This window comes from Bombina bombina, chromosome 6 (genome assembly GCF_027579735.1).
Source record: "Bombina bombina isolate aBomBom1 chromosome 6, aBomBom1.pri, whole genome shotgun sequence".
NCBI lineage: Eukaryota > Metazoa > Chordata > Amphibia > Anura > Bombinatoridae > Bombina > Bombina bombina.
Window position 1 is genome coordinate 445,532,706 of NC_069504.1, and position 24,817 is coordinate 445,557,522.

The 24,817-nt window shown below is 41.0% G+C and overlaps 1 protein-coding gene across 1 annotated transcript in view; it reads right to left on the reverse strand.

Moving 5' to 3' along the window:
- DDX46 (DEAD-box helicase 46) overlaps window positions 1-24,817 on the reverse strand; it is a 377,912-nt gene that overhangs the window by 91,903 nt on the left and 261,192 nt on the right. Inside the window, exons 16-18 of the mRNA XM_053717210.1 lie at window positions 8,612-8,805; window positions 8,046-8,183; window positions 62-211 (exon numbers count right to left, since the gene is read on the reverse strand). Coding sequence (XP_053573185.1) covers window positions 62-211; window positions 8,046-8,183; window positions 8,612-8,805 — 482 coding nt within the window. The remainder of the gene's footprint in view (window positions 1-61; window positions 212-8,045; window positions 8,184-8,611; window positions 8,806-24,817) is intronic.

Sequence of the window (24,817 nt, forward strand, 5' to 3'; positions counted from 1 at the left end):
ATTGTATATGTTACTATATGGATAATTGAATAAAGGTCACATTATTATACAAAATACTTACATCAAGGGCTGTGTCTTCATCATCTGAATCTTGCAAACCAAGAGCTGCTTTTTGTAACTTCTTCCTCTCATTGGCCAAAGCTTGCTCGGTTTCATCAAACTTAAATCCTTTACCAGAGAACCCACTGGAGTTTTTGATTATCTTGCCCTCCTAATAAAAGCACAACATCTGAGCAAATAATTCACACATGTACAAAATCTTTCATTTGATAGCTCTTAAAGGAATAGTAAACCCCCAAATGTTCTTTTATGATTCAGATAGAACATACAATTTTAAACAACTTTCCAATTTAATTCTATTATCAAATTTTCTTCATTCTCCTGTTATGCATTGCTGAAGGGACAGCATTGCACTACTGACAGGAAGCTGAAAAAGTAAATTTATGCTTACCTGACAAATTAATATCTTTTACGATATGACGAGTCCACGGATTTCATCCTTGCTTATGGGATATTAACCTCCTGCTAACAGGAAGTGGCAAAGAGCACCACAACAGAGCTGTATATATAGCCCCTCCCTTCCCCTCCACCCTCAGTCATTCGGCTGAAGGTTTAGGAAGAGAAAAGGAAAGGCTAAAAGGTGCAGAGGTGACTGAAGTTTACAAAAAATAAATAAATCTGTCTTAAAAAGAACAGGGTGGGCAGTGGACTCGTCATATCGTAAAAGAAATTAATCAGGTAAGCATAAACTTACTTTTCTTTTACAAAGATATGACAAGTCCACGGATGAAAGGGAGGGACAAGACAGGAACCTAAACGGAAGGCACCACTGCTTGAAGAACCTCCCAAAAATAGCCTCAGAAGAAGCAAAAGTATCAAATTTGTAAAATTTGGAAAAAGTTTGAAGGGACGACCAAGTCGCAGCCTTACAAATCTGTTCCACAGATCTATCGTTTTTAAAAGCCCATGTGGAAGCCACAGCCCTAGTAGAATGAGCCGTAATTCTTTCAGGAGGCTGCTGTCCAGCAGTCTCATATGCCAGGCGGATGATACTTCTGAGCCAAAAAGAAAGAGAGGTAGCCGTAGCTTTCTGACCCCTACGCTTTCCAGAACAATGAAGATGATTGACGGAAATCCTTGGTTGCCTGTAAGTAAAACTTCAAGGCACGGACCACGTCCAGATTATGTAACAGACGCTCCTTCTTGGAAGGATTAGGACACAATGAAGGAACAACAATCTCTTGATTAATGTTCTTATTTGAAACAACCTTAGGAAGAAATCCAGGTTTGGTACGTAAAACCACCTTATCAGAATGAAATATAAGATAAGGCGAATCCCATTGTAACGCTGAAAGCTCAGAAACTCTTCGAGCAGAAGAAATAGCAACTAAATAGAACTTTCCAAGATAACAATTTAATATCTATGGAATGCATGGGTTCAAACGGAACCCCTTGAAGAACTAAATTCAAACTCCAGGGAGGAGTAATGGGTCCAAACACAGGCTTAATTCTAGTTAAAGCCTGACAAAAAGACTGAACATCCGGCACATTTGCCAAACGTTTGTGAAGCAAAATTGATAAAGCAGAAATCTGTCCCTTTAAAGAACTTGCTGATAACCCTTTCTCCAATCCTTCTTGGAGCAAAAACAGAATCCTAGGAATCTTAGTTTTACTCCATGAGTAACCCTTAGAGTCACACCAATAAAAATAATTACACCATATCTTATGATAGATTTTTCTACTGACAGGCTTTCAAGCCTGTATCAAAGTATCAATGACCGAATCAGAGAATCCTCGCTTAGATAGAAACAAGTGTTCAATCTCCAAGCAGTCATCTGCAGAGAAATTAGATTTGGATGTTGGAAATGTCCTTGAATTAGAAGGTCCTATCTTAAAGGAAGTTTCCACAGTGGCAGAGAGGACATGTCCACTAGATCCGCATACCAAGTCCTGCGTGGCCACGCAGGCGTTACCAGGATTACTGAAGCTCTCTCCTGTTTGATTCGAGCAATCATGCGTGGAAGGAGAGGAAATGGTGGAAACACATAAGCTAGGCTGAACTTCCAAGGCACTGCCAGGGCATCTATCAGTTCGGCCTGTGGATCCTTTGACCTGGATCCGTATCTTAGGAGCTTGGCATTCTGTTGAGACGCCATTAGAGCCAACTCTGGTCTGCCCCATCTGAGAATCAGTGAGGCAAATACCTCTGGATGAAGTTCCCACTCCCCCAGATGAAAAGTCTGACGACTTAGAAAATCCGCTTCCCAATTTTCTACTCCTGGGATGTAGATTGCCGAAAGATAACAAGAGTGGGCCTCCGCCCATCGGATTATCTTGGATACTTCTATCATTGCTAAGGAGCTCCTTGTTCCCCCCTGATGATTGATATATGCCACAGTCGTGATGTTGTCTGACTGGAATCTGATGAATTTGGCCGAAGCCAACTGAGGCCACGCCTGAAGCGCATTGAATATTTCTCTCAGTTCCAGAATATTGATTGCAGCTGCAGTGGTCTGAGATGAAAGCAGGCAAACGGAATTATATCCATTGCCGCTACCATTAATCCAATGACTTCCATGCACTGAGCCACTGATGGCCGATGAATGGACTGAAGTACTCGGCAAGTATTCAGAATCTTTGACTTTCTGACCTCTGTCAGAAATATCTTCATGTCTACCGAGTCTATAAGAGTCCCCAAGAATGGAACCCTTGTCCGTGGAACTAATGAACTCTTTTCTATGTTCATTTTCCAACCGTGAGATCTCAGGAAAGACAATACTATGTCCGTGTGAGATTTTGACAATTGATAATTCGACGACTGAATCAGAATATTGTCCAGATAAGGCGCTACTGCTATGCCCCGCGGTCTGAGAACCGCTAAAAGAGACCCTAGAACCTTTGTGAAAAAAACGAAAAGGAAGAGACACGAACTGATAATGTTTGTCCAGGAAGGCAAACCTTAAGAACCGATGATGATCCTTGTGAATAGGGTTATGAAGGTATGCATCCTTCAAGTCCACGGTAGTCATATATTGACCCTCCTGAATCATTGGTAGGATTGTTCGTATTGTCTCCATTTTGAACGATGGGACTCTGAGAAATTTGTTTAGACACTTGAGATCTAAAATGGGTCTGAAAGTTCCTTCTTTTTTGGGAACTACAAAAAGATTTGAGTAAAACCCCTGCCCCTGTTCCGGCTTTGGAACAGGACAAATTACTCCCATGGTATAGAGGTCTTTTACACAGCGTAAGAACGCCTCTCTTTTTATCTGGTCTACAGATAATCGTGAAAGATGAAATCTCCCCCTTGGAAGAAAATCCTTGAATTCTAGTTGATACCCGTGGGTCACTATTTCCAGTGCCCAGGAATCCTGAGCATCTCTTGCCCAAGCCTGAGCAAAGAGAGAAAGTCTGCCCCCTACCAGATCCGGTCCCGGATTGGGGGCCACCCCTTCATGCTGTCTTGGAAACAGCAGCAGGCTTCTTGGATTGTTTACCTTTATTCCAAGTCTGGTTGGGTCTCCAGACTGACTTAGTTTGAGCAAAATTCCCTTCCTGCTTTGTGGAGGAAGAAGAAGCAGAGGGTCCTCCTTTATAATTTCGAAAGGAACGAAAATTATTCTGTTTACCCCTCATTATAACAGACTTATCCTGAGGTAGGGTATGGCCTTTACCTCCAGTAATGTCAGAAATGATCTCCTTCAATTCAGGCCCGATTAGGGTCTTACCTTTAAAAGGAATAGCCAAAAGCTCAGATTTTGATGACACATCAGCAGACCAAGATTTGAGCCATAATGCTCTACGCGCCAGAATGGCAAAACCTGCATTTTTTGCTGCTAATTTAGCAATTTGAAAAGCAGCATCAGTAATAAAAGAATTAGCTAGCTTGAGAGCCTTAATTCTATCCAGAATATCATCTAATGGAGTCTCAACCTTCAGAGACTCTTCTAGAGCTTCAAACCAAAAAGCTGCTGTAGTAGTTACTGGAACAATGCAAGGCGTAGGTTGTAAAAGAAAATCTTGATGAATAAATAATTTCTTTAAAAGACCCTCTAATTTTTTATCCATAGGGTCTTTGAAAGCACAACTATCCTCAATAGGTATGGTAGTACACTTAGCCAAAGTAGATATAGCTCCCTCCACCTTAGGGACCGTTTGCCACAAGTCCCGAATGGTGTCTGATATGGGAAACATTTTCTTAAAAGTAGGAGGAGGAGGAGAGAACGGTATACCTGGTCTATCCCATTCCTTTAACAATTTCCGAAATTCTTTTAGGAAACGGAAAAACATCAGTGTAAGTAGGCAACCTCTAGATATTTGTCCATCTTACACAATTTCTCTGGTGGTATTATAATAGGGTCACAATCATCCAGAGTCGCTAAAACCTCCCGAAGTAACAGACGTAGGTGTTCAAGCTTAAATTTAAATGACATAACGTCCGAATCTGTCTGAGGTAACATATTTCCTGGGTCTGAAAGTTCACCCTCAGACAGCAATTCCCTAACCCCCAACTCAGAACACTGTGAGGGTACATCGGAAATAGCAAATAAAGCATCAGAGGATTCAGTATTTACATTAATACCTGACCTACTGCGTTTACCCTGTAACACTGGTAATTTGGATTATACCTCTGTAAGAGTAGTTGACATAACTGCAGCCATTTCCTGCAGAGTAAAAGCATTAGACGCACCAGAAGTACTTGGCGTTGCTTGTGTGGCTGTTAAAGGTTGAGACACTTGGGGAGAATTGGATGGCACATCCTGAGAATCATCCTTAGGCATACTTTCTTAAAATATGCTTCTTACATTGTAAGGCCCTTTCAGTACAAGAGGTACACAACGTAAGTGGGGGTTCCACAATGGCTTGTAAACACATAGAACAATTAGTATCTTCAATGTCAGACATGTTGAACAGACTAACAATAATCTTAAAAGTTGTTAAACACTTTGAACAATTTTTACAAAAAAAAAGTACTGCGCCTTTAAAAAATAAAGTATATAATTTTTCCAAAACTGCTATAAAATCTAAATAACGAAAACCGATTAGAAACACATATTTAATGTGCCCAAAAATTATTGCACCTAAGAGCAAAAGGCAAAAAAAATAACCTTATCAGGACATTTAGAGTGAAAAAATACAATTTATTCAACAAAATGACCCCTGTGGCGCCTACCTGCCCTTAAAGTACTTGAAAACGACTACCACGATCCAGTCATCAGAGCATAAGTTAATGCCTAACCGGAGCTCATGCCTGTTGCCTACTAAGCCAAAATGTATTGCGCGTCTGAGCGTGCGAAAATAGGCCCTGCCCATTAAGGTTGATCACAAACAAATCCATAATACTGCATAGGAAGCGGTTAGGATAAAACACTAAGTGGTCCCCCTAAAAAACAACCTCATAATGCTGCAGCCCTTTTTAAAACAAAATAAAATAATGAGCTGCCTCTCCTAGTGTCCTTTATAAACACTCAATATGTCACAAAAAAAGTTTAAATAAAGGATTTAAAGTAACACCTTTTTCCTTTAAAACCAGGTCCACTTTACCCATTTTATAGCAAAGAATAAAATATCAGCCATTCTGATATAACAGGTCTCCTCAGAAAAAAAGACTGAACATACCTCAATGCTTATAGCATGCAGCTGTTCTCCACTCTGAAGATTTCTTACACTACCTTCAGCACTCTGTGGGAACCAATGTGGATCTTAGTTACGTCTGCTAAGATCATCAACCTCAGGGCAGAAAACTTCTTCTACATCCACCTGAGGAAAATAGTACACACCGGTACCATTTGAAAATAAAAAACTTATTGATTTTAGAAACTAAAACTAACACCTCACTTTACCTCTTCCTAGTATAACACAGACAAAGAGAATGACTGAGGGTAGAGGGGAAGGGAGGGGCTATATATACACAGCTCTGCTGTGGTGCTCTTTGCCACTTCCTGTTAGCAGAAGGTTAATATTCCACAAGGATGAAATCCGTGGACTCGTCATATCTTTGTAAAAGAAATATTTATTTAGCCAATCACAAGAGACAACTGTGTGCAGGCACCAATTAGCAGCAGCTCCCACTAGTGTATGATATGTGCGTATTCATTTTTTAACAAGGGATACTAAGACAACGAAGCACATTTAAAAATAGAAGTGGATTTAAAAGTGTCTTAAAATGACATGCTCTATCTGAATCATGCACGTTTAATTTTGACTTTCCTATCCCTTTAACTTATCGCAAATTAAGTGCAACACCATGCTTCTATATTAATAAATGCACAGATTACTGAATTTAATTCAAAACACTAAGGTACATTCTTGAAATATGAATTATTTTAGATTTTAAGAGTATGGTGACTTATATGCTTTTTACTGCTAACTTAGTAATTTACAAACATGTTCTCGGCTACTTTGATATCTAGTCAACATAATTCTCAGCGCCTGCTCGTCTGATTTTGTCAAATTAAAGGGATAAGGAAGTTAAAATTAAACTTGCATGATTCAGAACAGGTCATTTCAAGACACTTTAATTCACGGTTTCAAATTTACATTGTTCTCTTGGTATCCTTTGATGATAAAGAATACATATCCACTACTGGGAGCTAACTGGTAATTGGCAGTTACACACATTTGTCTCACCATGTTTTCAGCTAGCTCCCAGTAATGCATTTCTGCTCTGAAGGTAACTATGCGTTTAATCTATTTGCAGGGGTTGCACACACAGTTATATAAAAGTACAATAATAAAACACTAACATATTAAGAGTATTTTTGTGCACTTATACTGCTTTGGGCAGCACCTCCACACATGGACAGGGAAGGCCAGTCCCTCATATAGCGATACCAACAAAAAAGCCCAGGCAATACAATTGTATCCTTTATTTCTTCATAAAGATCAAGGTGAAAAAACAGATCAAGCTCAAAAGCGCTTAAAGGGATATGAAATCCAAAAATGTTCTTTAGTGATTCAGAAAGCGCATACAATTTTTTTTTAAAGTTTAAAATTTACTTCTATTATCAAATTTGTTTTGTTCCCATGATATTCTGTGTTGAAAATACCTAAGCAAGCATGTGGAGCATTGCATGGCAGGAAATAGGGCTGCCATCTATTGCTCTTGCAAATGGATAACATTTTTGTAAAACTGTTGCTATATAGTGCTCCAGAAATGGGCTGGCTCCTGGGCTTATATCCCTGCTTTACAACAAAAGATACGAACAAAGAACAATTCATAATAGAAGTAAATTAGAAAGTTATTTAAAATTGTATGCTCGAAACATGAAATCATTTTTTGGTTTCATAGATCTTTAATCATGATTAGGGCTTTTGAGCTTAAAACGTCTGTTTTGTTTCACCTTGACCCTTATGAAGAAATAAAGGATACAAATGAAATTCCTGTGGCAACATTAATTAAAAACCAAGAGCGACAGCTCCAGAGAAATCAGGGATGTTTAGACTAAGAATATATTTTTTTTTTGAAGAGGAGTAGTGAGAAATTCCAAGGGAAAGCACTCTTGTTTAGATTTGCTTATCTACTGTCCAAATGATTCCAATAGTAAGATTAATCTTAGAGATGGAATTCAGGACCATATGGAGGAGCTTTTTGGTCTGGGTAAAGCTTTAGTTTCCCTCATGATAATCTTCAACACATTCTCGTGTTGCAATAATTAGCCATTTATGTACAGAATTAAACCTTTATGTCCATTAGGCTCATATAATACTATTTAAACTGTATGAAATCTAACAAGTATTATATTGTTATCCTGTAGAATATAATACAACAAGACTTTAAACACAGCGTACATTTAATGTGTTAATGCACATGCACTTCTTGCGCTTGCAAAGCAAAAACAAAAACATTTGAGAATGTCCCGTGCTCAATAAAACACAAAACAGAGACCAAGACTTTATTTAAAATAAATGTAAATATTTAAACTGCTTTTGTTACTGCAACTAATTTGCATATCTGTGCACTGCATAGACTGCTATTCAGTATTTCTATATTTGCTTATTTCCAAATCACTTAAAGTACTGACATTTAATTTATCAACACTTACAGCTTTCTGCTGATCCTTAAATTCATTCCATAGTTTCTCTAACTCGGGAGGAATCTGTTGGCCAGACAACTCCAATGCTTTGATGATGTCCCCTGCATAACGAGCTTGCGCCTCAGTGATGAAGGTAAAGGCATAGCCCTAGATAAAACGGAATTACATAATATAGAATGAATTTCTCACATGAATGCAGTACACACATCCTTTAGTCTTGTTAATGCATGGAGAAAAGCAAAGACAAATAGCTGTCCCTACAATGCTTTTTTTTTTAGTGTGAAACATGATGAAGATATATATTACAATAAAGAGAACCTGAGTTTTTCCACCTACAGACCATTTCTTTCTGAGATCTCAGGAACTTTAAAATCTTTCATTATCCTTACTCCAATGCTTATGCCTTTTATACTCAGTTCAAACAATTCATGCTATATAGTGAGTAGACGAGCTACAATATTTATCATCATGTACTTTAAAACATATATACAGACAATAATAGAAATACTACAAACACTAGATTCTCTGCACATTTCAGTAAGTTTTGGTAGGTTTGTTAGTTTGTCTATCCTTACCTTGTTCCCAGCTCTGCCTGTCCGCCCAGCTCTGTGCACATAATCCTCATAATGATTTGGACATGAATAGTTGATCACTAAGATCAAGTGTTTGACATCAAGGCCTCTGGCTGCAACAGAAGTGGCCACTAATAGCTTGCAAACACCAACTTTGAAGTCATTTATAATGCTGTCACGGTCATATTGATCGATACCTTTAAAAAAATACACACACATAACCAAATTATTTTCCCCTTAAGAATGTAATAAAAACAACAGACAAAATAAATGTGGGTATATTCAAGGCTTTGTTTTAAAAACATTTAGACTTGGCTCATATATCTTGAAATTGCAAAAGGAAGGTGGTATGATTAATGTTGTTAATTCCAAGCTTTAAGTGAAACATGAAAATATTTTCTGAAATAAAAGTGTTATATTGCTTTATAGCAGTTTACATTCTAATAAGTGCCTTTAATACAGGCTGCCCCACACATTACTGAGTTAGGGTCTATTTGTGAAGTTATATCTACTTTTGAAAGCATCTGATCTTGCATTAAATAATATATTCTCCCTATGCCAAAATCAACTTTATTCATACCAAAAAACTAAATTAATGCTTACCTGATAAATTTCTTTCTTTCCGGACATGGAGTCCACACCGTCATTCCAATTACTAGTGGGATTATTCAACTCCTTGCCAGTAGGAGGAGGCAAAGAGCACCCCAGGCAAAGCTGTCAAGTGTAACTTACCTTACCCATAATCCCCAGTCATTTAGCTGAAGGAAAACGAACACACACAAGGGTGAAAAGGTGCCTGAGGTTTACTAAAAAAAAACAAACTGCAGAATTAGAATTTTAAAAAAAAGAGCGCGGAGATGTGGACTCTCCATGTCCGGAAAGAAATTTATCAGGTAAGCATAAATTTTGTTTTCTTTCCTATGGCATGGAGAGTTCATGACATCATTCCAATTACTAGTGGGAACCAATACCAAAGATAGAACACAGAATTAACAGGGAGGGAGAAAAAAGGCAGGAGGACCTAAACAGAAGACACCACCGCTTGAAGAACCTTTCTCCCAAAAGAGGCCTCAGACGAGGCAAAAGTATCAAATTTGTAGAATTTGTAAAAAGTGTGCAAAGAGGATCATATTGCCGCCTTGCAAATCTGTTCTACAGAAGCTTCATTTTTGAAAGCCCAAGAGCCGTAATTCTCTCAGGAGGCTGCTGTCCAGCAGCCTCATAAGCAAAACGAATCATACTTCTCAACCAGAGAGAAATAGTATAGAAGTGGCCTTCTGACCCTTACGTTTTCCAGACAAAACAACGAACAGGGCAGAAGACTGCCGAAAATCTTTATAAGCTTGTAAGTAAAATTTTAGAGCGCGCACAACATCCAAGTAATGCAAAAGACGTTCCTTATGAGAAGGATTAGGAAAAGGAACAACAATTTCCTGATTAATGTTTCGATGCAACACCACCTTAGGGAGAAACCCCAATTAAGTATGAAGGACCACCTTATCTGCATGAAAGATAAGGTACAGGGAATCACACTGCAGAGCTGAAAGCTCAGAAACTCTGAGCGGAAAAAATGGCAAGGAGAAACAAAACCTTCCAAGGTAACAATTGTATATCAACAACATGCATTGGCTCAAACGGAGCCTGCTGAAAAACTTTAACAACAAGATTAAGGCTCCAAGGAGGAGCAACAGGTTTAAACATAGGCCTGATTCCGACTAGGGCCTGTACAAAAGCTTGAACATCTGGTAAGTCTGTCAGACGTTTGAAGGGTCAGATTTCTGTATTATCTATCCTTTTGCACAGAGTACTGACTGACAAACCTTTCTCCAGGCCATCCTGAAAAAAGATAAAAACTTAAAATTATGCTTACAAGATATTTACTTTCCATCTGTATGAAGAGTGTCCACGGCTTCATTCCTTACTTATGGGAATACAGAACCTGGCCAACAAGGAGGAGGCAAAGACACCCAACCAAAGGCTTAAATACTTCCCCCACTCCCCTCATCCTCCAGTCATTCTGCCGAAGGAACAACGGAGAAAACAGACAGGGGCCAAGGACTCTAATACAGATGGATAGGAAATTATCTGGTAAGCATAATTTATGTTTTCCATCTTAATATGAGGAGAGTCCACGGCTTCATTCCTTACTTGTGGGAAACATACACCCAAGCTCTAGAGGACACTGAATGAAAACGGGAGGGTAAAAAGAGAGGACCACCCTATTCTGAGGGCACCACAGCCTGCAAAACCTTTCACCCAAAAGCTGCTTCAGCTGAAGCAAAAACGTCAAATTTGTAAAATTTTTAAAAGGTATGTAAGAAGGACCAGGTAGCCGCCCTACAAATTTGCTCCATAGAGGCCTCATTCTTGAAGGCCCAAGATGAAGCCACAGTTCTAGTTGAATGAGCCGTAATCCTCTGAGGCTTATGACCCGCTGTTTCATATGCTAAGCGAATAATGCTCCTCAACCAGAAAGATAGGGAAGTGGAAGAAGCCTTCTGCCCTCTATGCTTCCCAGAATAGACAAACAATGACAAACACTTTCTAAAATCCTTCGTAGCCTGAAGATAGAATTTCAAAGGCCGAACCACATCAAAATTATGAAGTAATCGTTCCTTCGAAGGAGGAGGATTGGGACACAAGGAAGGAACCACAATCTTTTGATTGATGTTGCGATCAGACACAACCTTAGGGAGAAAACCCAACCCAGTGCGAAGAACAGCCTTATCAGCATGAAAAACTAGGTAAGGAGGCTCACATTGCAAGGGCGCCATCTCAGAGACTCAACGTGCATAAGCAATGGCCAGTAGAAAAAGAACCTTCCAAGACAGTAACTTAATGTCAACCGAATGTATAAGCTCAAACGGAGCCCTCTGCAAAATCTTAAGAACCAGATTTAAACTCCAAGAAGGAGCAGGTGGTCTAAACACAGGCCTGATTCTAGACAGAACATGAACAAAAGACTGTATATCAGGAAGCTCAGCGAGCCTCTTGTGCAATAACAGATAAATCTTTCCCTTTAAGTAACTAGCGGCAAGTCCCTTCTCCAAACCATCTTGGAGAAAGGAAAGAATCCTAGACACCTCGATCTTATGTCAAGGGAATCCACGCTCTTCACACCAGAATAAGTAGGTCATCCACACCTAATAGATGAGACGAGTGCCCGGCTTTCTAGCTTGAAAGAGTATCGATCACCCTCTCAGAAAAAACTCTCTTGGCTAGGACTAAGCGTTTAATCTCCATGCAGTCTCAGAGAATCTAAATTCTGATGAACAAAAGGACCCTGTTCCAGCAGATCCCTGCAACAGGGTAATTTACATGGAGGAGATGAGAACATCCCCACCAGGTCCGAGATTCACATAATTCGCGGCCACGATGGAGCAATTAGAATAGCCAAAGCTTGCTCCTGTTTGATGTGGGCCACTACCCGAGGTAGAAGTGGTAACGGTGGAAAAATGTAAACTAGGTTGAACCTCCAAGGCACTGCTAATGCATCTATCAGCTCTGCCTGGGGATCCCTGGACCGTGACAGGTATGTGGGTAGCTTGGTATTGAGTCGGGTCTCCGGCGTCCCCCATCTGTTGCAAATCTCCTCAAACACCTAGGGATGGAGAGACCATTCCTCTATTGTCTGCTGAGGAAATCCGCTTCCCAGTTGTCCACACCTGGAATATGGATCTCTGACCGCGAGCAGTTGTAGGCCTCCACCCATTCCAGAATCCGAGATACTTCCCTCATTGCTAGAGAGCTCCTTGTCCCCCCCTGATGGTTGATGTAAGCCACCGAGGTTATGTTGTCTGATTGGAATCTGATAAACTGGGACAAACCCAGAAAAGGTCAAGCCTTCAGAGCGTTGAAGATCAGTCGAAGTTCCAAAATGTTGATCGGGAGGAGGGATTCCTCTCGAGTCCAGAGACCCTGTGACAGCTCCATACTTGCGTCAGTCACAATCTCCCAGGATAGTCTCAAGAAGGATGTCCCTTGGGACAGGTGATCTGGACAGAGCCACCAAGAGAGCGAATCTCTCAACCGGTTTTCCAGAGATATCTGTTGTGACAGATCCGAGTGGTCGTCGTTCCATTGCCTCAGCATGCACAGCAAATGGGATGATATGTATGCTGGACACCATGAGCCCAATCACCTCCATACACAGGACCACAGAGGGCCTTAAGGAGGAGGTCTGGAGGGCAAGACAGTTGGAAGTAATTTTGCAACGTCTCTGTAAGAAATATCCTCATGAATATGGAATCTATGGTCGAACCCAGGAATTCCACCCTGGTACTGGGAACCAGAGAACTCTTTGTTAAGTTTATCTTCCATCCATGAGATCGAAGAAGTAGAAGAGCTCTTGAATGGTCTTCTGCCATTCGACAGGACGTAGCCTGGACCAGGATGTCATCCAAGTATGGCGCTACTGCAATACCTCTGGATCTCGCCACCGCGGCCAGAGCCCTCAAAACCTTCGTAAAGACTCTTGGGGCAGTAGCTAGACCAAATGGAAGAGCAACAAACTGGAAGTGCTGGTCCAGAAAAGCGAATCTTAAAAACTTGAAGTGATTCTTGTATTTTGGCACATGAAGGTAAGCATCATTCAAGTCTATAGTAGTCATTAACTGTCCCTCTTGAACTAAGGGCAGAATGGACCTTATCGTCTCCATCTTGAACAATGGGACCGACAGGAACTTGTTTAAGCACTTTAGGTTCAGAATTCGGCGAAACATACCCTCCTTCCTTGGGACCACAAAAAGGTTTGAGTAGTATCCCAGACTTCTCTCTGCTAGAGGCACCGGCACAATTACTCGCAAGGAGGAGAGATCCCTCATGCACCCTAGAAAAGCTTCTCGTTTTCTGGTCTTGAAGACAGGTTTGATAAGAGGCCCCTCGGTGGATGAGATTTGAAACCTATCCTGTAACCCTGAGCAATGACCTCCAGAACCCAAGGTTCTAGTACGTCCCCCAGCCAAGCCTCCACAAAGAGAGAAAGTCTGCCCCCAACACGATCCAGCGACGGAACAGGGGCCTGCCCCTTCATGACAATTTTGTTTCGGCAGGGTTCATGTTCTGCTTATATTTATTCCAAGATTGAGATGGTTTCCAAGTTGTTCCCTTGGATTGATCAGGCTCTGCGGCGGGCTGCTGGCATTGGGATTTATCCGAACGAAAGGGACGAAAAATAGGTTTATTATTCTTATCCTGCGGCAGAAAGGCACCCTTGCCCCCAGTGACCGTGGATATGATTGAGTCGAGGCCTGGACCGAAAAAAAACTTCTCCTTAAATGGAAGGGAAAGTAATCTAGATTTTGAAGTAATGTCCGCAGACCAAGACTTCAGCCAGAGTGCCCTACGGGCTAGAACAGAAAAACCTGATGTCTTTGCATTCAGGCGAATAATCTGCATATTTGCATCACAGATAAACAAATTAGCTACCCTCAAGGCATTGAGGGGAGTTTCCACCTCGATCATCTCCGATAGAGAGTCGCACCAATAGGTAGTGGCTCCCGCAACTGCTGCAGACTGACACAAATACCCTGTGTGCTGAAACATCTTTCTTAACAGAGTTTCAAGCTTCTTATCCATGGGCTACTTAAACAACGAACTATCCTCAAGCGGGATAGTAGTGCGCTTAGCAAGGGTGGAGATCGCTCTATCCACCTTAGGGACAGAACCCCACAACTAATTGAGAGTCCGGAACAGGGAACAATTTCTTAAAGGAAGAAGTGAAAAAACAATTTATGTAAGAACTTACCTGATAAATTCATTTCTTTCATATTGGCAAGAGTTCATGAGCTAGTGACGTATGGGATATACAATCCTACCAGGAGGGGCAAAGTTTCCCAAAATAAGGAGTAAAAAATCATATAAAAGAGGAACTAGAAATATAATTGTGCTTTTATACAAAAATCATAACCACCAAAAAAAAGGATGGACCTCATGGACTCTTGCCACTATGAAATAAATGAATTTATCAGGTAAGTTCTAACAAATTATGTTTTCTTTCATGTAATTGGCAAGTCCATGAGCTAGTGACGTATGGGATAGAAATACCCAAGATGTGGAAGTCCACAGAATAGTCACTAGAGAGTGAGGGATAAAAAAACAAATATTTCCGCTAAAAAAACGTAAATCCACAAAAAATTCTTATAAATTTCACATAAATTTCAAGAAACAAAAACAAATCATAAGCAGAAGAATCAAACTAAGACAGCTGCCTGAAAAACTTTTCTACGAAAGACTGCTTCAGAAGAAGCAAATACATCAAAATAGTAAAATTTAGTAAATGTATGCAAAGAAGACCAAGTTGCTGCCTTGCAAATCTGATCAACCAAAGCTTCATTCTTAAAAGCCCAAAGAAATGGCAGACCAGAAAAAAACAACAAATAGACTAGAAGTCTTCCTGAAATCTTTAGTAGCTTCAACATAATATTTCAAAGCTCTTACAACATCCAAAGAATGTAAAGATCTTTCAAGAGTATTCTTAGGATTAGGAATCAAGGACGGAACAACAATTTCCCTACTAATGTTGTTAGAATTCACAACCTTAAGAAGAAATTTAAACGAAGTCCGGAAAACAGACTTATCCTGATGGAAAATCAGAAAGGGAGACTCACAAGAGAGAGCAGACAATCCAGAAACTCTTCTAGCTGAAGAGAAAGCCAAAAGAAACAACACTTTCCAAGAAAGTAGTTTAATATCCAAAGAAAGCATAAGCTCAAAAGGAGGAGCCTGCAAAATCAAATTAAGACTCCAAAGAGGAGAGATTGATTTAATAACAGGCTTGATACAAACCAACGCCTGAACAAAACAGTGACTATCAGGAAGCTTAGCAATCTTTCTATGAAATAAAACAGAAAGAGCAGAGATTTGTCCCTTTAAAGTACTTGCAGACAAACCTTTATCCAAAAAGTCCTGGAAAAAAACTGTAAAATTCTAGGAATTCTAAAAGAATGCCAAGAGAATTTATGAGAAAAACATCATGAAATATAGGTTTTCCAAACCCGATAAATCTTCCTTAAAACAGACTTACCAGCCTGTAGCATAGTATTAATCACTGAGACAGTGAAACCTCTATGACTAAGCATTCAATTTCCATACCTTCAATTTTAGTGATTTGAGATCCTGATAGAAAAACGGCCCTTGAGACAGAAGGTCTGGCCTTAAAGGAAGTGGCCAAGATTGGCAACTGGACATCAAGACAAGATACGCATACCAAAACCTGTGAGGCCATGCTGGTGCTATCAGAAACACATGCGATTGTTCCATTATGATCTTGGAGATCACCCTTGGAAGAAGAACTGGAGGCTGAAAAAATGTAAGCAGGTTGGAAAAAACCAAGGAACTGCTAACGCATCCACCATCTCCGCCTGAGGATCCCTGGACCAGGAAAGGTAACTGGGAAGAGAGAGTTGAATGTTGGGATTTAAGTATATCAATTGTGATATCCGAGTATAATCCCTGCACCATTGATTCAGCATATGAGAACGAGCAGAGGTCTCATATGAAAACGAGCAAAGGGGATCGCGTCCGATGCTGCAGTCATGAGACCTAAAACTTCCATGCACATAGCCACTGAAGGGAATGATCGAGACTGAAGGTTTCGACAGGCAGAAACCAATTTCATTCGTCTCTCGTCTGTTAAAGACAGAGTCATGGACACTGAATCTATCTGGAAACCTAAAAAATTTTCTGAAGAATCAAGAAACTCTTTGGTAAATTGATCCTCCATCCATGTATTTGAAGAAACACTCCAAGTTGATTTGTTGTGAGATTCTGCTAAAAGAAAAGAATGAGTCAGTACCAAGATATCGTCCAAATAAGGAAACACCACAATACCCTGTTCTCTGATTACAGATCTGATAGAAGGGCACCGGGAACCTTCAAAACGTTTCTTGGAGCTGTTGCTAGGCCAAATGGAAGAGCAACAAATTGGTAATGCTTGTCTAGAAAAGAGAATCTCAGAAACCGATAGTGGTCGGTATGAATCGGAATGTGAAGATACGCATCCTGTAAGTCTATTGAGGACATGTAATGACCTTGCTGAACAAAAAGGCAGAATAGTCCTTATAGTCACCATCTTGAAAGTAGGGACTCTTACAATTTGATTCAAAAACTTCAGCTCCAAAACTGGTCTGAAAGAATTTTCCTTCTTTGGGACAATGAATAGATTTGAATGAAAACCCAGACCCTGTTCCAGAAGTGGAACTGGTACAATTACCCCTGAAAGCTCTAGATCTGAAACACACTTCAGAAAGGCCTGAGCTTTCACAGGATATGTTGTTACGCGAGAGAGATAAAAATCTTCTTACAGGAGGTCTTATTCTGAAACCTATTCGATACCCCTGAGAGACAATATTCTGAATCCAATGTTTCTGAACAGAACCTGCCCAAACGTCTTGAAATAATTGCAATCTGCCCCCCACCAGCAGAACTGGATTGAGAGCCGCACCTTCATGCAGTCTTGGGGGCTGGCTTTGGTTTCTTATAAAGACTTGGATTTATTCCAACTCGAAGATGGCTTCCAATTGGAGCCAGAGTCCTTAGAGGAAGGAGTGGTTTTCTGTTCTCTAATCTGACGAAAGGAACAAAACCGATTAGAAGCTTTAGATCTACCCCGAGACTTTATCTTGGGGCAAAAAAACTCCCTTCCCCACAGTAATAGTGGAAATGATAGAATCCAACTGGGAACTAAACAAATTATTACCCTGGAATGAAAGATAGTAACCTAGACTTAAATATCAGGTCAGCATTCCATGATTTGAGCCATAAAGCTCTTCTAGCTAAAATAGCCAAAGACAGAGTTAACATCAATCTCGATATCAAAAATAGCATCACAGATAAAATGATTAGCATGTTGAAGCAAACTAACAATGCTATACAAATCAGAATCTTTTTTCCCATGTGCTATGCTATCCAACCAAAAAGTTGATGCAGCAGCAACATCAGCCATAGAAATGGCAGGTCTGAGAATATAGCCAGAATGTAAATAAGCTTTCCTTAGCTAAGATAAAATTTTCCTAGCTAAAGGATCCTTAAAAGAGGTAATAGCTTCCATAGGAATAGTAGTACCTTAGCAAGAGTAGAAATAGCCCCATCAACCTTAGGGACTTTTTCCCAAAACTCAAACTTAGCTACTGAAAAAAGGATACAACTTTTTAAACCTTGAAGAGGGAACAAAAGAAGTACCAAGCTTACACCATTCCTTAGCAATCACATCAGAAATAGCATCAGGAGCAGGAAAAACCACAGGAGTAATCACAGGTGGTTTATAGACAGAATTTAAACGTTTACTGGATTTATTATCAAGAGCCCAGACTCCTCAATATCCAAAGTTATCAACACTTAAAGAACGAATATACTCAATCTTAAAAAGATAAGATGGTTTATCAGTGTCAATGTCTGAAGTAGGATCTTCAGAATCAGAGAGATCCTAATTAGAGGTGGATATATCAGTATGTTGTCGGTCATTACAAATTTCATCAGTATGATGAGAAGTTTTAAAAACAGAATTTATGCTTACCTGATAAATTACTTTCTCTTGTGGTGTATCCAGTCCACGGATTCATCCTTTACTTGTGGGATATACTCCTTCCCTACAGGAAGTGGCAAAGAGAGCACACAGCAGAGCTGTCCATATAGCTCCCCCTCCCGCTCCACCCCCCAGTCATTCGACCAAAGGTTAGGAAGAAAAAGGAGAAACCATAGGGTGCAGTGGTGACTGTAGTTTAACAAAAAAAATGTATTACCTGACTTAATTGCCAGGGTGGGCCGTGGACTGGATACACCACAAGAGAAAGTAATTTATCAGGTAAGCATAAATTCTGTTTTCTCTTGTAAGGTGTATCCAGTCCATGGATTCATCCTTTACTTGTGGGATACCAATACCAAAGCTTTAGGACACGGATGAAGGGAGGGAACAAGACAGGTACCTTAAACGGAAGGCACCACTGCTTGCAAAACCTCTCTTCCAAAAATAGCCTCCGAAGAAGCAAAAGTATCGAATTTGTAAAATTTGGCAAAAGTATGCAGTGAAGACCAAGTCGCTGCCTTACAAATCTGTTCAACAGAAGCCTCATTTTTGAAAGCCCATGTGGAAGCCACTGCTTTGGTAGAATGAGCAGTAATTGTTTCAGGAGGCTGCTGGCCAGCAGTCTCATAGGCCAAACGGATGATGCTTTTCAGCCAAAAGGAAAGAGAGGTAGCAGTCGCTTTCTGACCTCTCCTCTTACCAGAATAGATAACAAACAAGGAAGATGTTTGTCTGAAATCCTTAGTTGCTTGTAAATAGAACTTTAAAGCACGAACTACATCAAGGTTGTGTAACAGACGTTCCTTCTTCGAAGAAGGATTAGGACACAGAGAAGGAACAACTATTTCCTGGTTAATATTCTTGTTAGAAACAACTTTAGGAAGAAAACCAGGCTTGGTACGCAAAACTACCTTATCTGCGTGGAACACCAGGTAAGGTGAATCCCACTGTAAGGCAGATAATTCTGAAACTCTTCGAGCAGAAGAGATAGCTACCAAAAACAAAACTTTCCAAGATAACAACTTAATATCTATGGAATGTAAAGGTTCAAACGGAACCCCTTGAAGAACTGACAGAACTAGATTTAGACTCGATGGCGGAGCCACAGGTTTATAGACAGGCTTGATTCTGACTAAAGCCTGAGCAAACGCTTGAACGTCTGGTACCTCTGCCAGACGCTTGTGTAAAAGGATAGACAGAGCAGATATTTGTCCTTTTATGGAACTAGCTGACAATCCTTTCTCCAATCCTTCTTGGAGAAAGGACAATATCCTGGGAATCCTAATCTTACTCCATGAGTAACCCTTGGATTCACACCAACAAAAGATATTTCCGCCATATCTTATGGTAGATTTTCCTGGTGACAGGCTTTCTAGCCTGAATCAGAGTATCTATAACTGACTCAGAGAAACCACGCTTTGATAGACTTAAGCGTTCAATCTCCAAGCAGTCAGACGTAGAGAAACTAGATTTGGATGCTTGAACGGACCCTGTATTAGAAGATCCTGCCTCATTGGCAATGTCCATGGTGGGACAGATGACATGTCCACTAGGTCTGAATACCAAGTCCTGCGTGGCCACGCAGGTGCTATCAGAATCACCAAAGCCTTCTCCTGCTTGATTCTGGCGACCACACGAGGGAGGAGAGGAAACGGTGGAAAAACATAAGCCAGATTGAAGGACCAAGGCGCTGCTAGAGCATCTATCAATACCGCCTTGGGGTCCCGGGACCTGGACCCGTAGAGAGGAAGTTTGGTGTTCTGACGGGACGCCATCAGATCCAACTCTGGAGTGCCCCATAGCTGAGTCAGCTGGGCAAATAGCTCCGGGTGGAGTTCCCACTCCCCCGGGTGAAAAGTCTGACGACTTAAAAAATCCGCCTCCCAGTTGTCTACTCCTGGGATGTGAATTGCTGAGAGATGGCAGGAGTGATCCTCCGCCCACCTGATTATTTTGGTTACTTCCGTCATCGCTAGGGAACTCTTTGTTCCCCCCTGATGATTGACGTAAGCTACAGTTGTGATGTTGTCCGACTGAAATCTGATGAATTTGGCCGCAGCTAGTTGAGGCCATGCCTGAAGAGCGTTGAATATCGCCCTCAGTTCCAAAATTTTTATCGGGAGAAGTGTTTCTTCCCGAGACCATAAGCCCTGAGCTTTCAGGGAGTCCCAGACCGCACCCCAGCCTAACAGACTGGCGTCGGTCGTTACAATGACCCACTCTGGCCTGCAGAAACATATTCCCTGAGAAAGGTGGTCCTGAGACAACCACCAGAGAAGAGAATCTCTGGTCTCCTGGTCCAACTGAATTTGAGGAGACAAATCTGCATAATCCCCATTCCACTGTTTGAGCATGCATAGTTGCAGTGGTCTGAGGTGTATCCGAGCAAAAGGGCCTATGTCCATTGCTGCTACCATTAATCCGATTGTCTCCATGCACTGAGCTACAGATGGCCGGGGAATGGAATGAAGAACTCAGCAAGTAGTTAACAGTTTTAACTTTCTGACCTCCGTCAGAAATATTTTAATTTCTACCGAGTCTATTAGAGTCCCTAGGAAGGGAACCCTTGTGAGAGGGGAAGAGAACTCTTTTGGATGTTCACCTTCCACCCATGAGACCTCAGAAAGGCCAATACAATCTCCGTGTGAGACTTGGCTCTTTGGAAAGACGGCGCCTGAATTAAGATGTCGTCTAGGTAAGGCGCCACTGCTATGCCCCGCGGTCTTAGAACCGCCAGCAGGGACCCTAGCACCTTTGTGAAAATCCTTGGAGCAGTGGCTAAGACGAAGGGAAGAGCCACAAACTGGTAATGCTTGTCCAGAAAAGCGAACCTGAGACACTGGTGATGATCTTTGTGGATAGGAATGTGTAGGTATGCATCCTTTAGATCCACGGTAGTCATATATTGACCTTCCTGGATCATGGGTAAGATTGTCCGAATGGTCTCCATTTTGAATGATGGGACTCTGAGGAATTTGTTTAGAATTTTTAGATCCAGGATGGGTCTGAAAGTTCCCTCTTTTTTGGGAACCACAAACAGGTTTGAGTAAAAACCCAACCCTTATTCCGCAATTGGAACTGTGTGGATCACTCCCATTGTATGTAGATCTTTTACACAGCGTAAAAACGCCTCTTTCTTTGTCTGATCTGTAGTCAGACGAGAAATGTGGAACCTTCCCCTTGGAGGAGAGCCCTTGAATTCTAGAAGATATCCCTGGGATACAATATCTAATGCCCAAGGATCGTGTACATCTCTTGCCCAGGCCTGAGTGAAGAGAGAGAGTCTGCCCCCTACTAGATCCGGTCCCGGATCGGGGGCTACCCCTTCATGCTGTCTTGGTGGCAGCTGCAGGCTTTTTGGCCTGTTTACCTTTATTCCAGCCCTGGTAAGGTTTCCAAGTTGCCTTGGGCTGTGAAGCGTTGCCCTCTTGATTTGCAGCCGGAGAGGATGAAGCGGGGCCGCTCCTGAAATTACGAAAGGAACGAAAATTAGCTTTGTTCTTTGTCTTAAAGGACCTGATGGAGAGCATGGCCTTTTCCCCCGGTGATTTCTGAAATCTCTTTCAATTCAGGCCCGAAGAGGGTCTTTCCTTTGAAAGGGATGTTCAAAAGCTTGGTTTTAGACGACACATCAGCCGACCAGGACTTTAGCCATAGCGCCCTGCGCGCCAAAATGGCGAAACCTGAATTTTTTGCCGCTAACTTAGCTATTTGGAAAGCGGCGTCAGTGATAAAAGAATTAGCTAGCTTTAGAGCCTTAATTCTATCCATAATTTCCTCATAAGAGGTCTCCGTCTGGAGCGAGTCTTCCAGCGCCTCAAACCAGAAAGCAGCTGCAGTAGTTACAGGAATAATGCAGGCAATAGGTTGGAGAAGAAAACCTTGTTGAACAAAAATTTTCTTAAGTAAACCCTCTAACTTCTTATCCATAGGGTCTTTAAAAGCACAACTGTCTTCAATTGGTATGGTTGTGCGTTTAGCAAGTAAAGAAATAGCCCCCTCCACCTTAGGGACCGTCTGCCACAAGTCCCGCACAGGGTCAGATATGGGGAACATTTTCTTAAAAACAGGAGGGGGAACAAAGGGAACACCTGGTCTATCCCACTCCCTAGTAACGATATCCGCAATCCTCTTAGGGACCGGAAACGCATCAGCGTAAACAGGGACCTCTAGGTACTTGTCCATTTTACACAATTTCTCTGGGATCACCAAAGGGTCGCAGTCATCCAGAGTAGCTAATACCTCCCTGAGCAAAACGCAGAGGAGTTCTAGTTTAAATTTAAAAGCCAATGTATCTGAATCTGTCTGAGGAGGAACCCTTCCTGAATCAGAGACTTCTCCCTCAGACATCAAATCCCTCGCTCCCACTTCAGAGCGTTGTGAGGGAATATCGGATACGGCTACCAAAGCGTCAGAATGCTCATAATCTGTTCTTAAAACAGAGCTATCACGCTTTGCAGGTAACCCGGGCAGTTTAGATAAGAAGGCTGTAAGAGAATTATCCATGACTGCCGCTAAGTCTTGTAATGTAAAAAGGTTAGACGCACTAGAGGTACTAGGCATCGCTTGAGCGGGCGTAACTGGTTGTGACACTTGGGGAGAGGTAGACGGGCTACCCTCGTTACCTTTAGTCTGAGAATCATCTTGGGCCACATTCTTAAGTGCAACAATATGATCTTTAAAGTGTATAGACATATCAGTACAAGTGGGACACATTCTGAGAGGGGGTACCACCATGGCTTCTAAACACATTGAACAAGGATTTTCCTTGGTCTCAGACATGTTTAACAGACTAGTAGTATACACAAACAGGCTTGGAAATCCCTTTAATCAAATAAAAAACACAATTTGAAAAAATGTTACTGTGCCTTTAAGAGATAAAAAGAGCACACAATTTTACAAAACAGTGAAAAATGCAGCAATCCTTTTGAAATTTTCACAGTATGTACCTAACGCCTTAGTAAGATTGCACCACTAGTATCCAAATGATTAACCCCTTAATGCCCAAACCGGAGCAGCCTAAAGCCAACACCTGGTTAAAATTACTACAGCACCTTGCCACAGCCTTGCTGTGGCCCTACCTGCCCTTAGGGATCAGATTTGGGGGAATATAGCTTCTTTTAGGCCCTCAAACAGTAGCAGGACTCTCCATGTGAAGCAGCATCAACTTCTATGCAATTCTAACTGCGCATCTGAGGCGCGAAATTAGGCCCCTCCCACTCTACTCCAGAGCTGTGAGGCCTAATAAATCACTCCTAAGTGAATAAAAAACAGCCATGTGGGCAATAACCCCAGAAAGAACCCAAAAGGGCTTTCAAAGTGTCTTACAAACAATATTTTCCTTAAATAAACAATCGATTGCCCTGAATTAGTGTCAACCAGCATAATTAGCCCTGTTATGTAAGCATTCAATTCCTTACTAAGTCTGTGAACATAGCTTCATGGGGATATTGTCAGTCTCTTCTAGCATTATCTCAGTCTTGTCTAGAAATAAATGACTGAACATACCTCATTGCAGATTACCCTGCAAACCGTTCCCCCCAACTGAAGTTTTCTGGTACTCAGTCCTGTGTGGGAACAGCAGTGAATTTTAGTTACAACATGCTAAAATCATTTTCCTCTCAGCAGAACTCTTCATCACTTTTCTGCTAGAGTGTAAATAGTACAAACTGGTACCATTTAAAATAACAAACTTTTGATTGAAGATAATAAAAACTACAATTCTAACACCACATTCACTTTACCCTCCCGAGAGAGACCCTAGTGCTTAGAGCCGGCAAAGAGAATGACTGGAGGGGGAGCTATATGGACAGCTCTGTTATATGGACTGGATACACCTTACAAGAGAAATACCTTTTACGTTTATTTGAAGGCGGTATAGCAGCCATAGCCTTCTGAATCGCATCAGCAATATAATTTTTCATATCAACAGGAATATCATGTACTTTATGTTAAAATATTTTTTATTGAGCAAAAAAAAACATCACATCACATATCAATAAGCATTAATAACTCAGTACATCATAATATAAACTAGACACCCCATCTTATTTGCCCTCTTTTGTATCAACTTTTTACTGTTGGGTGCAAACTAGTATACGAGTCCACAATGTCCAGACTGTTTTGACTTTTTCTTCTCACAGTGATGTTTCACTATAGGTATCTGGCCTTAAAGGACCAGTCAACACAGTAGATTTGCATAATCAACAAATGCAAGATAACAAGACAATGCAATAGCACTAAGTCTGAACTTCAAATGAGTAGTAGATTTTTTTTTTCTGACAATTTTAAGTTATGTCTTTTTCCACTCCCCCTGTACCATGTAACAGCCATCAGCCATTCACAAACGCATACACACTTATTCTTGCACATGCTCAGTAGGAGCTGGTGACTCAAAAAGTTTAAATATTTAAAGACTGTGCACATTTAGTTAATGGAAGTAAATTGGAAAGTTGTTTAAAATGGCATGTTCTATCTGAATAATGAAAGTTTCATTTTGATTGAGTGTCCCTTTAATTCCGGTCTGACATACTGAGTAATACATTTTTAACCTAGACATTTTGTTCTTTTTTTTCAAAAAAGAGAAACCAAGCAAGAAAAAACAAAAAATTAAGAATAAAGTAAAACCAAAACTAAAAATAATGAACAATAAAAACAAACTAACTAACATGTGGTCAAGCAGAAAG